The 15,550-nt window shown below is 40.6% G+C and overlaps 1 protein-coding gene across 2 annotated transcripts in view; it reads left to right on the plus strand.

Annotated features, from left to right (window-relative positions):
* Window positions 1-777: 777 nt before the first annotated feature.
* The window catches only part of CPB2 (carboxypeptidase B2 (plasma)), a 50,752-nt gene continuing 35,979 nt past the window's right edge, over window positions 778-15,550 (plus strand). For both annotated transcript variants that reach the window (XM_011974587.1, XM_011974588.1), the window contains exon 1: window positions 778-918. In XM_011974587.1, the coding sequence (XP_011829977.1) occupies window positions 845-918 (74 nt within the window). In that variant the 5' untranslated portion in view covers window positions 778-844. The remainder of the gene's footprint in view (window positions 919-15,550) is intronic.

Here is a 15,550-nt window from a genome sequence, read left to right on the forward strand (position 1 = left end):
TTTTGCAAATTTGCCAATCCTGACTTCAAGAACATTCAAATGCATTAACCAATGGGAATGTAGAGAAAGAGGGCTCCACTCACTTACAGAGGGTAGGATATGGCCTCATACTAGACAAAATGTTTTTCAATGCTACTTTCAAGATTATAGGGGATGGGCCTGGATTTAGTTGATGGCTATTATAGTGACCTTTACATAAATGAGATTCAAAGTGACCTGATGTCTTATATTGCTTGAACCAGCTTTCATGAAATAGTATTCTTATTGGGGGTGGGCCCATCATTCCATATGATCAAGGAAACATCTTTTTGAACAGAGATCCTGTAATCATCCTTACAAACTGCACTTCAACATTGCATTGGATTAGCCACATTTGAGGAACTCACTTTTTATGTCTTCATAAATTTAAAATGTTGAAAAAGTCAGAGGCAAGGGAAGACATTTATACTACTTCACAGTAGACCTCCCTCAACATGGGCTACATATCCATTAGTCAATATTCTATAGCTATTCTGCAACAAACCAGACAAGATCCTACAGTCTTACTATCCTTCTATTCTTGGCCCTATCTTCCCCAAGGAGTTACACATATTCTAGATAGTCTAAATTAAGAGCAACTCTCATCATACTCTTTTGGAGTGTTTAATTATCAAACAACAGTCTAACTAAGCCAAAAGTATTTCTCTTTTTGGGAGTGGAAATGGAAGCTAAGTTGATTGACCCACAGGAACAAGAGGGAACATGCCATTATATTTTAACCAGTGTGTAAAGAAGGCTGTTATGCAATCAATGATCTGGGTCTTTCTCTTCAGAGAAATTTGTTGTACAGAAAATTGCTGTTGGGATGAAGCTTTGCAGTCTTGCAGTCCTTGTACCCATTGTTCTCTTCTGTGAGCAGCATGTCTTCGCGTTTCAGAGGTAACCCAATAGAATCCTAGACTGTGGTGGGCCACTCTCCTCACTTGTTTGCCACATGTCGTGTTAAGTCAGTGCACTGAGCTGGTGGGCAAAATGGTAAACTTTGAAGGCCAGGTCTTTGAGAACTTTCCAAGTTGCCCTGACAAATAAGTAGACTTTAGCATAATGGGCTATCACTAAAGACAGGGTCTTTTTTTCTTTCCTGGCTCTGGTTTTATTATTGGGAGAACGTTGGATGATATGCATATCCAGTGACTATGAAGATTCAAGAAATTAAATCTTTTATAAACATAATTATTTATATTCTAACTTGATGTATGATTCATATCTTCCTGCCTTCACATAAAAAAAAGTTAACTATGGATAATTTATTTTCCCCTTGTACATGGAACATAGGAGGAAGAAGAGGGTGTAGGGTTAAAGAGGAAGTTTGGATCATGTATGATTATTTAGCATGGACTATGAAAGGAAGAAGAGTTGTGGGATAAAAAACTATTATCTAATTCTTATTTTGCTTAGTAGACTCCCTCAGGATAAACTATCTAGAAGAACACAAATGAGCTCATGCAATGCATGGAGCGAATAGTTCCAGGGTACATGTAAGGTAATTTATTAAGTAGTCAGTTTTTAGGCTTTAAAACATTGATATTGTTTCCTTTGGAATTATCTTATTTTTCCCCTTTGTTTTGGTTCTATGATCGCTTTCTCCTTCAATTATCTTTGGACAGATCCCTCTCCTCATGTTAGTAAATGACAAAGAAAGAAGAGACATAGGGCAAAGGAATGTACCAGGGACACTTTTTCTACCCCCCAAAAAAGTTCGTAGTCATAAATAACCATAGGACAACAGTTTGGAAAATAGATCTTGACTTGTGAGCCTGAAGCTGTGTTTGTACATGATCCCTGAACTGATTATAGTTGATTGATCTTCTTTTGTTCAATATGATTGTCAAATGTCGAGCAACAAATTCTGTCATAAAATAATGGTTGTTATTTAATCGACATAGGGGTCAAGATTGCTGCATTGATCAGAAATGTCTTTCTCTGTATTTTACTGGTGAACCATATGGTCAGGATCTCTAAGGTTCTTGTTAGTTCTAATATTCTACAACTTGATGATTGGCTTCAATTAAGGGAAAGGGGGAGAAGAGAAAAATTGGTATCAACATGTCCAACTTGGCTACTGTACACACTGGCAGTACCATTGACAGTGAGGGGAAAGGGAGGAAACCTCTGCTTACCTAGTGCCTGTGTTTGTGCCAGGCACTCAGCTAGTCACTTAGAAATGTTATCTCTTTAAATGCACAAAATCCTACATGCTAGGAATCTTTACTGACATTTTACAAAGGAGGACACTGAGCCTCAGGAAGAATAAATCATTGGCCCAAGATCAAACAGTAAGTGTAGAGCTTGGATTCAAACCCACTTGAGCCTCATTTCAACTCTGTGCACTGCACGGCACTGCCTCTATAAAATCTGGGAAGTAGAAAGAGAGCCAGTTTGAAGGGAGGTCAGATTTAGTCAAAGGGAGTTGGAGGCAACAGTTGGTTTTGGAATGTAGCTTGGAAGAGAAGTTCAGGATTGGAGGTCCAGTTTCATGGTCCTCACCCCCTAGCAGATCTAATCATGGCCTTAGCCTCAGCCCAGTGCAAGTATCCTCAGCTGGCTGTTGCAGAGGTTAGCGGGCAGGTGGACTCACTGCAGACCGCCATCTTGGTCATAGAGTAACTCAAACTCTTAGATCGGATAATCAATAGCAAAACACACCAAAAGCTTTAGCACATCTCTTCAAATGAGTACGTGTATAGCAGCTTAGTGACACTAAATATAATGCAAATAAAAGAAGTAGCCAAAAATAAAATAGTAAAAAAACGAGTGAGAAAATATCTTCATGCATGGGTTTTCTTACTATTTGTTGCTTCAACTTATACTCTGAAATCTGACTGATACTTATGCTTGAAGAAAGAAACAAGAATGTGACTATATTTTAACCACAGAATATCACACTAAAAATATTTAATACTTTTGTATACTGCGAGGGTCCCTTTGTAGGGCAGGGGAGGTAGGAGGACCTCAGTATTGTAGACAGATGAATATCTGAATCCTGGTTCCCATCCCTTCACTAGAAATAACACTGCAAATTATTCTTTCTGTGAGTAAAAATAAATTTTTGTAGCAAATGTTTCTGAGCTCCACTTTTCCAGGAATGGCTTATTACTGAAGCTAAAAAGGAAATCTAATTTCACTCAGAGCAACAGACTTTGACAAATTATTGCTGGTGTTGAGAACATAAACCCTTCTAAAAAAAAAAAAAAAAAAAAAAAGGCTAACACTCTGGCTTTTTCTTAAACCTGTTCTTTGTTATAATATTTTTTCCATGATCATTTTCCTAATAACAGTTTTTATTCATGTAGTCTCTTAGTGGCTGATTTGTAGGTTCATTTTGATCAATTTCATCAGTGAAATGCCCTGGAACAACAACAACAGGTTTTAAAGGCATAAATGTCATATGCCAAAGACAAAGGCAGCCAAAAAATCATGACTCCCTATTCATTTGCTTTTAAAAACCAAACACCATAAAGGGTGAAAATAAAATACCAGCAAGAATCTTGTAAACAGAGTCAGTAACTGTATTGTGCAGTGATTACCTAAATGTAGCCTGCCAGCCCAGGCTATTTGGAAAGAGGAAGTAAGATAAACTAGGAAGAAAGAATTAGAGAGTGGAAGAGGATTGAGGATAAAGGGCTTTTGAATTATTAATAGACCACAGCAAGTTTTCCTTCTGTTGACTTCACGCACTATCTGGGTACCTGGAGACCAGCTTACTCTCTTTCACTTAGCTCCTACTGATGTATTGTTTTCATCTCAAAGAACAGGCCACCAGTGGCCTTAGAACACCGTAATGTGTATAACAAAATTGCAGCCTTGGGCTATGTTCCATTGTTCAGAGACATCTTGCCAGCTTTTTAAATTCAAAATAATCTTTCAGAACATGAAAATGTGAACCCTCCCCTGTAAACCACAGTAGGGAATACACCCCAATGAACATAATCGCATTCTCAGAAGGGAAGGAACAGAGGAAGTGTCGCATAGGTATTAAAAGCTCAGGATCTAGACTCGAGCCCCAGATCTGCTACTTACCACCAGCGCAGCCTTGGGCAATTTGCTCGTCCCCTTTGAGCCTCACTTTACTTTTTGTGTAAAGTGACCTGTTACTTCATTGTGCTTGTACTTCTCATTCTATTTTTGGTGTAAGGCTGTTCTTTTTTCTCAAGTGGTTATTGTGTAAGTGCTATAATTGTATCATTCAGAGACGCAATTGAAACACAGCTGTATTTTTGTCTCCCTTAGCCCCATGACATTTTGCGTAGTGGGGTTATCTATCACTGCTCTTGCATGGCAAGTTAGAAAATTTCAAGGCTTTTTAGCCTGCTCTTAAGCGACAGTCCTTGGGTCCTGCTAAAAATACAAATAGCCTCAATTTAGAAATTAGAATGTCAGTTCCATCTTTGTTGTTAAAAGAAAATCTTTAAACGAATTATATTTAGCAAAGTTTAATTGAACAAAGAACAATTTTCTAATCGAGTAACCCTCAAAAACGCAAGAAGTTCACAGAGTTCTGCTCAGCTAGGTGGGCAGGCAGCGTTTACAAACAGCAAATGGAAATGAGGTCCAGAAGCAGCTTGAGTAGTTACAGGTGAGCAGTTGTCTTACTGGGCAAGGGCTGATCAGTTGGCCACATGGGATTGGCTGTAGCTTGGCTGCTGTGATTGGCTGAGGCTCACCTCGTTAGTACAAAAAAAAAAAAAAATACTCCTAAGTTAGGTTGCAGTTTGTCATGTAGACACTCAAGTTACGAGGCATCCTCAGACCAAATTTAGTTTAATTTAACATTATTTACAGGAAAACAACTGCCTCACCTCTTCCACACACACACACACACCTTACTCTTTTTCTCGTTAGTCTTTTTCTCAAGTTCTAACTTCTTAGAGTTGTGTGAGATATCTTTATTGGGGAAGCCTCTGGACCAGGACAGATGCTTCCTTGTCCAGGTGTTTACTTGTGACTCCATCCTTCACCTCTACGAGTCTTATTTCTACCTCTGGGCTCTTGCTGCTGAGAACCTTCCATCCCTTTAGGTGGTCCTATGGGACGGCATCTAACATTAAGTGTTTCTTTCCATTTTAACAACTACTATCTAGCCAACTAGAGACCAGCCACATGCAGGTTTAGCTTTATCAGTAGAAGTCAGGCACCAGTCTTTCCGTCTGTAAATTGAGGAAACATTAAACTCTCTCATTCTCTCCTGGAAGTCCCCCTACTAGGCTGAGGTGAAGGGAGTACACCCCGAAACTTCATCCCTTTGGGAGGGTGGTTTATTACAGAACCATAACAACTTGCTGAAAAAAAAAAATCACAAATCCTCTCCCTCTTTCCATTCTAACAGCTTTTTATATAGCCTGTCTATGACTAAGTAAGGGGAAGCAGTCATGAAACCAGTTTCCAAAAATAGAGTGATCTGACCCTCATCCCATTACCTAACTCTGTTGTGTTAGCCCTTTGCTCAAATTCCGCATAAGAAGAGTCTTCACTACAAGCTGAACTTGGACATATCAATACATTTTTGGTGAATTTTTAACTTCATAATTGTACTCACTATTTCCTAACTTATTTTTTGAATTTCCTTAATATTTTCTTCTTAAGAAAGAAGCCTCATTTGGATAATATATATTTTTACCTTTATATTTTCTTTCTTTCTCTGCTTGTTGACTACTTTTTGGACTTTTCTCCTTCTTTAATACATTAGGTTCTTGTTTTTTTTTTTTTTAGTTTAATACTGTCTACTCAGCATGTTTTCCTTCCTTCCTTCCTTCCTTCCTTCCTCTCTCTCTCTCTTTCTCTCTCTCTCCTTCTCTCCTTCTCCCTTTCTCCCTCTCTCCCTCTCTCTCTCTCTTTCTCTCTTTCTCTCTCTCTTTCTTTCTTTCTTGACCTAGTCATACTCTATTGCCCAGGCTGGAGTCCAATGGTGTGATTTTGGCTCACTGTAACTTCCACCTCCGGGGTTCAAGTGATTCTCGTGCTTTAGCCTCCCAAATAGCTGGGACTACAGGTGTGAGTTACTACACCAAGCTTATTTTTGTATTTTTAGTAAACACAGGGTTTCACCATGTTGGTCAGGCTGGTCTTGAACTCCCGACCTCAGGTGATCCACCCGCCTCGGCCTCCTAAAGTGCTGGGATTACAGACGTGAGCCACCGTGCTGGGCCCATTATTTTCAATATAATAGATTATCTACCATACTGCCTTGTGAGGATTAAATAAGAATACCTGTAAAGCACTTAGCAAAATATCCAAGTTAGTAAATATCAGTAAAAAAGAAGAAAAGTCCCTCCAAACATCTTATATTCTAGTCAACACAAGACTTCCTCTACATGGACTTGAAATTTAGCTTCTGTTTAGATAATGGAGAGCTCATTGCTTGATAAGTTGTCCTATCTCATGGTTAGCTCAAATTGTTAGGAAGTTCACACTGAAATTACAGTGATTTAATCATATGAACCTCCACTTCTCCATACTTTCCATGAAAAGGAAGCTTTCAGTTTGCCACATCTTTTGTTAAAACTCCCAGAATCATGCCCAACCAACTTGTAAGTAAAGGTCATAATCTTGACCCCAGCATTTAAGACCCTGAACAATCAGGTCCTACCCTGCCATTTCTCCTGGCTTTATTTCCTGGTATATCTCGATATAGGCCCCATGTTTCCCCCCAGCTGGATCACTTCCCTTTCTTTGAGCTCTGATTTTACTTTTCTACTTGTGCACCTGCACTTATGATGTTTCATCTCCAATTCATTTAGCAAAATTCTGCCTATGTTAGTCTTATGCCATCTCATCTCCACTTCACCTATCAAATCCCACTATCTCAGAAGTCCAACTCAGAATATCTCCATTCTCTGACTACCTAAGCCAAAAAAGATATTTGACTTTGTATTCCTGTAGCAGAATATTTATACCACTCGCATTGCACTGTTAGTGTTTTATCTCACAGAACAGGCATTTGTATCAGTTGCAGGTTAGTGTCCCCAGGAAAGAGACTCTGAGATGAAGATTGCATGGAGGAAGTTTACTGGAAAGGAGTCTCAGGATCAACATCTGTGGAGGAATGAAGGAAGGAGGCTTGGGCAGAGGAGAAATTGAACTGTGATGTAGTCACAACTATGGCCTCACCTGTTCCTGCAGAGAGCCTTGAGGCTGGGTTGGCCTGGTAAAGTTGTCCCAAACTGGGGCAAGCAGGCATGCCTTTGTAACCCCTGTTTATTAATCACTGGGTGTGGATTGTACCTTGGAGGAGGCATCAAGTTGCGCAACACAGCTCTCTTCAGGCAAGGGCAAGTCTTAGAAAAGGACTCAGGTGAGAATGGCAGCTGCCAACCCTCCCAGAAGCTGAGGACATGAAGAAGCTGAGGAAATGAAGAAGCTGAGGAAATGAAGAAGCTGAGGAAATGAAGAAGCTGAGGAAATGAGGGTGCATCCCTGGATGGAGATCTAGGCAGCAAAACATGACATCTACTACAATCCAACCCTTTGTGTCACTCAGGTCAATTTTCTTCATAAAATAAGCTTTGAGATCAACTCTTCTGGGATTCTGCTTGGTCTCTCTTCCTAAAGGAAACATACAAGAGGAAAGTTAGTGAAATAAACTACAACCTTCACGTTATAGCTAGTCTTGAGGCCATAACCAATACTTGTCATTCCTCTTCTCCCCTGCCCATTCTGTTTCCCTCTCACCCTTTGCTAGCACTTCTTCTACTCTAGGTGGTTTACCTGGTGAGACAACCCAGAGCCTCAGCCCTCAGGATCTGAGTCATAGTCACTGGGCCCTCTTGGGCCATGGCTGCTGCAATTGTCTGTATACATCAAATTTGGACGAGGAAATATTACAGAATGCCTAAGCTGGATGCCACATTCAGTATGTAAGTGCAGTCCTCAATGTCCTTCTGATGACTGGAGTCAAATACCCTTCCTGCATGGCTAGAAAACCCCTGGTAACTCCTCTCCTTCCTGATCATCGATCAACATGAGGAAACTGAAATGACTGGACAGGAACAACAGCTTTCAGTTTAGAGGAACTCTTCCTATGCTTTCTGGAAGCCAGAACTTTTAAAAGTACAGAGTCCATATTTGTAGATTTAAAGTACTAATTCTCCAAGTGGGTTACCTGGAGTGATGGTAAACGGAAACACTCCAACTTGGTTCCTGGAACCATGTATACTACCTAGTAGGGACACAGCACCATATGAGTATTGATTTAAAGTATGTACTGGAGGATGTTGCCTTCCAAGTTAGCACCTCAATTGATCCTTCAACGAACCATTTGTATTGCAGTATCAGGCTAGCAGCAAGTTGGTATTGTGGTAGGTGAGAGGCTAAGTGGATTCCATGGTAATTGACCCATTTCTGCAATTTCCTTGTTGTAAAGTGCAGCCCGTGATCTGATAGGATGTTATGTGAGCTCTTGTATCAGTGGGTCAAACTCTCTGCAAGCCCTTGTATGGTGATGCTTGCCTGAGGCCCTGCGGGCAGGAGAGACAAACCCGTACCCAGAGTGGAAGAGGACAGATGTAGTCAACTTACCACCAAGTGACTAGCTGGTCTCTTTGAGGAATGGTGCTGATTCTGGGGCTCAACTTTGGTCTCTGTTGCTGGCAAGTTAGACATGGGGCAGCAACAGTAGCTAGATCAGCCTTAATGAGAGGAGTCCGTGCTGCTGGAGCCATGCACACTTCATCTCTGCCATCAGGCTATTCTGTTCAAGTGCCCTTTGTGCCAGGATTGGGGTGGCTGTTGACACAGGCTGACTGACATCAACTGGCTGAGTCATTTTGTTTATGCAGTTGTTTAATGTCTATTCTGTTGTGGGTGCTCCTGGTTAGGCATTAATAAGTGATACAAAGACCTTCACACTTTCTGCCTACTCCCATAGTTCCATTCACATCCCCCTTTCTCCAATCTCTTTATCTCCAATCTGTCAATATTTCTTATTCCAGGTTCTTGAGGGGTTTTCCAGTCATGTCACTTGCCACTATCCATGAACTCCTGCATATTCTAACACTGGAAACACCTTTTCCATACAAGGTGTATGATGAGATGCAACACTGAGGCTCTGCCTATTTGGGACGATTGCCCTCTCTGCTCTCTTTCGGTCACCCGAGTGAGTCCATAATGCAGAACCCCTTAAATATTTTTTTCTTTTTTGAGATGGAGTCTCCCTCTGTCGCCCATGCTAGAGTGCAGTGGCGCGGTATCAGCTCACTGCAACCTCTGCCTCCTGGGTTCAAGCAATTCTCCTGCCTCAGCCTCCCAAGTAGCTGGCATTACAGGTGCCCGCCACCACGCCCAGCTAATTTTTTGTATTTTTAGTAGAGATGGGATTTCACCATGTTCGCCAGGCTGGTCTCGAACTCCTAACCTCAAGTGATCCCCTCGCCTCGGCTTTCCAAAGTGCTGGGATTACAAGCATGAGCCACCATGCCCAGTCCACTTCATTTTTTACTTGCACCCATGCACTATCAACTTGACTGTCCATGTATCAGACTTCCTCTTCCTACTTGTGTCAGTTATGATCCTCTGAGAAGCAGACACCAAGATGGGATTAGCTGTGCAAGAGGTGTGTTGGGGAAAATGCTTAGATGCAAGAAATGGGGAGAGGGCTGAAGGAGGCTGGGAGAGCCATGAGACTGCAATGCAAGCTTAACCCCTGTGGAGGAGAGAGGAAAGGAAGGAAGCGGGTAGGGAACATTTCAGGTCATAGTGCAGTTCTAAGAAAGTTTTGGCAAAACCAACAAAGAGTCCTGGCTACGCACAGTGGCTCACGCCTGTAATCCCAGCACTTTGAGAGGCTGATGTGGGTGGATTACCTGAAGTCAGGAGTTCGAGACCAGCCTGACCAATATGGTGAATCCCCGTTTTCACTAAAAATACAAAAATTAGCCGGGCATGATGGTGCGTGCCTGTAATCCCAGTTACTCAAGAAGCTGAGGCAGGAGAATTGCTTGAACCCACGAGGCGGACGTTGTAGTGAGCCGGGATCGTTCTATTGTACTCCAGCCTGGGTGACAAGAGCGAAACTCTGTCGCAAAAAAAAAAAAAAAAGGTCCTATAGCCAAAGTAACTCATCGGAAGAGTTTCCAGTTTTGTAGAAAGAGCCTCCCTTAGTATCCCCATCATACTCAGTTATTAGCTGCAAGCAGCCAGTGGAAAATGTGGTATTAGCACTAACACACGGACAGATTTCAGAGCACAGTAGTTGGGGGCTTATATCAAGTACACATCTTGCAGCTGGAGAGTGAGAAAGTTAATTAAAGCTGAGGCAAGACTGTAAATATACACTGGTGTCTGTCCCAAGTGGATGTGAACTGTTCTGCTGCTTTTTCTGACTGGCATATCCAGCGCAATAGCTGAATACCATATGCCTAAGACTCTACCCCGGCAAAGATGCCACATCAAGCACTATGGCTGCAATTGAGAATCCTGCTTGGTTGAGTTTGATTGTTTGCTGTCATTTTCCAGGATCCATCTGGTTTTTGTGGGATCCAGATGGCAAATTAAATGTGGATTTGATGGGATCTACCATCCCTGCGTCTTTTAGGTCTTTAAGGGTGGTACTGATATTTGTCATTTCCCCCCAAGGATGAATTTTTTTTTCTTTTTAAATTTTGATATCTGGCTGGGAGGTTAGGCAATTTCAGAGGTTTTCTTTTGGCTTTTCCCACTATGATAGCTCTTGTCTTACAGTCAAGGAAACAATGTGGAGGTTCTGCCAACTACCTAGTATGTTCATGTCGATTATACATTTGGTGACCAGGGAAATAATCATGGGGGAATCCATTGACATGGTGCACCCACTATGAGCTAGACTTAGGCTAGGACTCCAGATACCCAGGTTTCAAAATCAGCTTGGATATTGACCCTGCATCCAACTGACCTGAAAATATTTGAGTATTACCCTTTCCCCAGTGTGCAGACTTACCTGAGGAAATTTCCATAGGTCTCTTTGGGAAAGGAGTAAAGGAGTCACTATCTTTTTAGATTCTTTTTTTATACAGTTGCAGGGTCTTTCCTTGTGGGGACCTGACTCCTCCTTCAGGCAAGAAATTCTGGGTCTAAGAACAGCTCAGATCTGGAAAAAGGCAATGGATTATGACTTTTGATTAGGATAGCTGTCCTCAGCCTCTCTCATTATCCAGCTTTGATTTATTTTTATTGTAAAGACTGAGCAATCCTTTTGTTGGCTGCTTTTCTATCTTGTGCCTAAGAACTCTGTGTTCTCCTAACCAACTCAGCAATTTTCTGAGGGTCATGGTCCTCTGGCTGCCACTCTGACCTTACTGCTCATTGTAATAACTGTGCCCAACTTGTTACTGGTGGTTAAGCCCTCCTGCCTGGCTTCTCTATATAGGGATCTTAACATCCCCATTGCTATCAGAGAGCTCAGTTCTGTAATGGCATGTCCTATAGTTAGCCCTCAGGATCTATTCCCAGCTCCCCTCCTGGCCTCGAAGCCAATAACTTAGGGTAGTCACAACATACGCTGGCTGTGGAAGTGCTGGTCATGTTAGCAAAGGAAAGGGACTATACCCCAAAGGAGGTACACTCACCCATGCTGCAGAATTTAACATTCTAGTTAGTTCCTTAAGAGGTGGCACAAACATGCTGCTAGGATGGTTTTTAGAAGCTTGGAGAAAGCATGGCCTGTACCATCTGAACTAGAAATGTCAGAGCGAATGTGGCAGATGGTGAAAAAAGAGATGGAGCACACTAGAATAAAAATGCTATGTAAGGCTAGAAAACCCACTGGGTGACTATGCTCCTCTAAGGGCCCAGAGAACATTCTGTTTATGAAAACAATAAGGAATGTGCTGGTGAGATGAGAGGGTTACCAGCATCGCTGGGAAGCTTGTTAGTGGCTTTTTCACAGTCAAAGGAGATTTTTCTTTAAATTTAATTTTCTTGAATAAATACAAGAATAAGAGTTCTTTTGGGTTTAAAATGTAAATAATACAGAAAATCATAAAATCAGGGAGAAAAACACTGAAATTTCACCATCCTGGGAAAATATGAACATTTTTGTGATCATCCTTTCACGCATTTCTCTATGCAGTTATACATCCCTGTGTATAATTGTACATTTGTTGAATGTCGTATCTCCTATTGGTACTATAGGAACCTTTCTTTTAAAAAGAATCTCATTTGTTCTTCCCCTGCCACTTACTAAAGCTTTCAATTGCCATTTCTCACCCTCCAAATCAAAGCTAACAATGTGTTGTTTATTTGTGTATAATTTTCTCTTGCTTTTAACACATACAATTTTTCTTTACCTTTCTAACTTATTTTTTCCAAAAATAGGATCATATTTCATAAAGTTTTCCACATCTTGCTTCTCTCCCTTAATATGTCATTTAAAGCCCCCAAGTTAACTTTTATAAATCAAACTCATATTTTATAATGACTGAAAAGCATTCTAGAATGCAGAGACACTACCAACATTCGACAGTTCTGTTACTGCTAAGCATTCACATGGTTTTTAGGTTTTGTTACTATGAATGCCATAATACATATCCTTGAACATATGTCTTTAATCACTGGTTTAACAGTTTATGCTAAACTTGTACCAGAGATTTATATAAAATTTCTCAGTCTAGCTATTTTTCCCCTCTTCTGATGATCAAGTCTCCATAGGCTTATTTCCAGAATTCAGAATATTTTACTAAGGATTTCCAAAATAAAGCCACCCTCCACCTTTGTTAAAGTTATCCTTGGTGGGTGTGGTGGCTCATGCTTGTAATCCCAGCACTTTGGGAGGCTGAGGTGGATGGATCACCTGAGGTCAGGAGTTCAAGACCAGCCTGGCTAACATGGTGAAACCCCATCTCAACTAAAAATACAAAAATTAGCCAGGCATGGTGATGCATGCCTGTAATCCCAGCTACTCGGGAGGCTAAGGCAGGAGAATCGCTTGAACCCAGGAGGTGGAGGTTGCAGTGAGCCGAGATCGCGCCATTGCACTCCAGCCTGGGTGACGGAGCGAGACTCCATCTCAAAAACAAACAAACAAACAACAACAACAACAAAAAAATAAAGTTATCCTTATAAATCACAGCTCAAATGTTACCTTTCTAACTTCTAATTGCCTACAAAATAAAGTCCAAATTTCTCAGAATGCATTCAAGACCTTCCCTAGGGGAGGACGAACATAACTTCCCACACTCATTTCTGTTTAGCTACCCTTCTTCTCTTGCTTTAAACACCTGTATCCTATACTTGGCAACAATGAACAAGAGCCATTTTCCCAACAATGCCCTTTATCTCTTGCTATTGTGCCTTTACCCACTCTTAGACATTCTTATGCACCCAGACATCCCTTCTATGAAGCCTTTGCTAATAAAGACAAACAGAAGTTATTATAACCTCTTTTGTGCTTCCAGAGTTCTTGGCACATGGTTTCTTAAATAAGGTGATTTATTTGGAATATTTTTGGATTTACAGAAAAGTTGCCAATTGTAATACAACTGTATACCCCTCACCCAGTATACCCTAATGTTAACATCTTATATTATCATGATATATTTGTAAAAACTGAGAAATCAACATTGTTATATTACTATTAACTAAACTCCAGACTTTTTTGGATTTCGCCAGTTTTCCCACTAATGCCCTTTTTCTGTTCCGAGATCCAATCCAGAACACATGTTGCATTTAGTCATCATGTTGCTGTTGTGTAATGTCTTGAGTGCTGTTGTTCCATGCATTTTATCCAGGTTTTTAATTATTTCATAAAGGAGGGTATAACTGGAAGCAAAGTCTAAGATTAGCTTTAAATAAAGCAAAAGGAAAGCATTTTTTTCTAATTTAAAATATATTTATCATCATATTTCAAGGGCAATATTTGTTTGAAAATAAAAGAAAAATCTCGTTCAGTTAAAAAAAAAAAAAAAAAAGGGGCTCCCAGCTGGCAAATGCCACCAACATAGCTTAATTTTAATTTAAATAAAATAGTTCTTGTGAGGTTACTCAGTGGTATACTGGAAACCTAAGAATGCCATTGCCATTAACAGAGTCCACAATCCCTCACCTCACTGCTTCCTTTCTCTCCTTATCACTTACCTATGAAACTGGATGGAGAGCTGCAGAGATGAGGACATTTACTAAGAAATTCTTTCCTAAGTGGTATGTGAAAGGAAAGTAAATTCATGTTAAGTCACATTAATCTATTGCCTTGGCTGTGTAGGAATCACTAAGAATTCTCACAACCTTAGCAAGAGTTGCAAAATAGAAATACAACAAAGCAAAGGTGAGAAAACAAACCACGTGTCTGCTTTTTAAACAATCTATTGATACAATTCACCACATTAAGAGATTAAGCCAGAACACCCATATGCTCATCTTACAGAAAGCATTTAAAATCCACACCTATTCATCATAAAAACTCATAACAAAGAGCGAGGAGTTTTTTTTAAACTGATAAAAGGCATCTACCAAAAATCTAAAACAAACATTCTAATGGTAAAATATTATAAGGTTTTTCTTAAAAATTATGAATCATGCATTTTATCTCCATTTCTATTCAATGTTGTACTAGAGTCCCAGGCAACACAGCAAGACAAAAAGGAAGGGGAAAAGGGGCTCTATAAACATTGAAATTAAAGAAGCAGAATGTATTAGAAGTACATTAAGTACATTAAAAGTAATGGCAAACAGCGCACTTACTTTTGCACCAACCTAATAGTATGCGTAGATGTAATGATTAATTGCAAAGAGAAAAATCGCCCCAAATATCTACACTAAAATTATCAAAACTATCAAGGGAGCTGAATAGAAAATCAACACCAAAAATCAATTTTATTTCTATATCTCAGCAAAAAAGAGCTTAGAGGCGGCATATTACAAGTTATCATTTACTAATGAAAAGGCAAATTTGTTAGAAGAAAATATAATTTAAAAATGTGTGGCCGGGCACAGTGGCTCACGACTGTAATCCCAGCACTTTGGAAGACCGAGGCGGGCGGATCACAAGGTCAGGAGATCAAGACCAGCCTGACCTATATGGTGAAACCCCATCTCTACTAAAAATACAAAAAATTAGCTGGGCTTGGTGGCATGCACCTGTAATCCCAGCTACTCAGGAGGCTGAGTCAGGAGAATTGCTTAAACCAGGGAGGTGGAGGTTGCAGTGAGCTGAGAATGCACCACTGCACTCCAGCCTGGGCGACAGAGCAAGACTCTGTAAAAAAACAAAACAAAACAAAACAAAAAAAACCCAAAAAACCAATATCCATATGGATAAAATTATAAAACTTTTGGAAAGGCATTAAAGAATAGACAGATAGGCCGGGTGCAGTGACTCACGCCTATAATCCCAGCACTTTGGGAGGCAGAGGCGGGTGGATCACAAGGTCAGGAGTTTGAGATTGGCCTGACCAACATGGTGAAACCTCATCTCAACTAAAAAATACAAAAATCTGCCGGGCATGGTGGTGTGCACCTGTAATCGCAGCTACTCAGGAGGCTGAGTCAGGAGAATCGCTTGAACCTGGGAGGCAGAGGTTGCAGTGAGCCAAGATTGCACCATTGC

This window comes from Mandrillus leucophaeus, unplaced genomic scaffold (genome assembly GCF_000951045.1).
Source record: "Mandrillus leucophaeus isolate KB7577 unplaced genomic scaffold, Mleu.le_1.0 Scaffold147, whole genome shotgun sequence".
In the NCBI taxonomy this organism is placed as follows: domain Eukaryota; kingdom Metazoa; phylum Chordata; class Mammalia; order Primates; family Cercopithecidae; genus Mandrillus; species Mandrillus leucophaeus.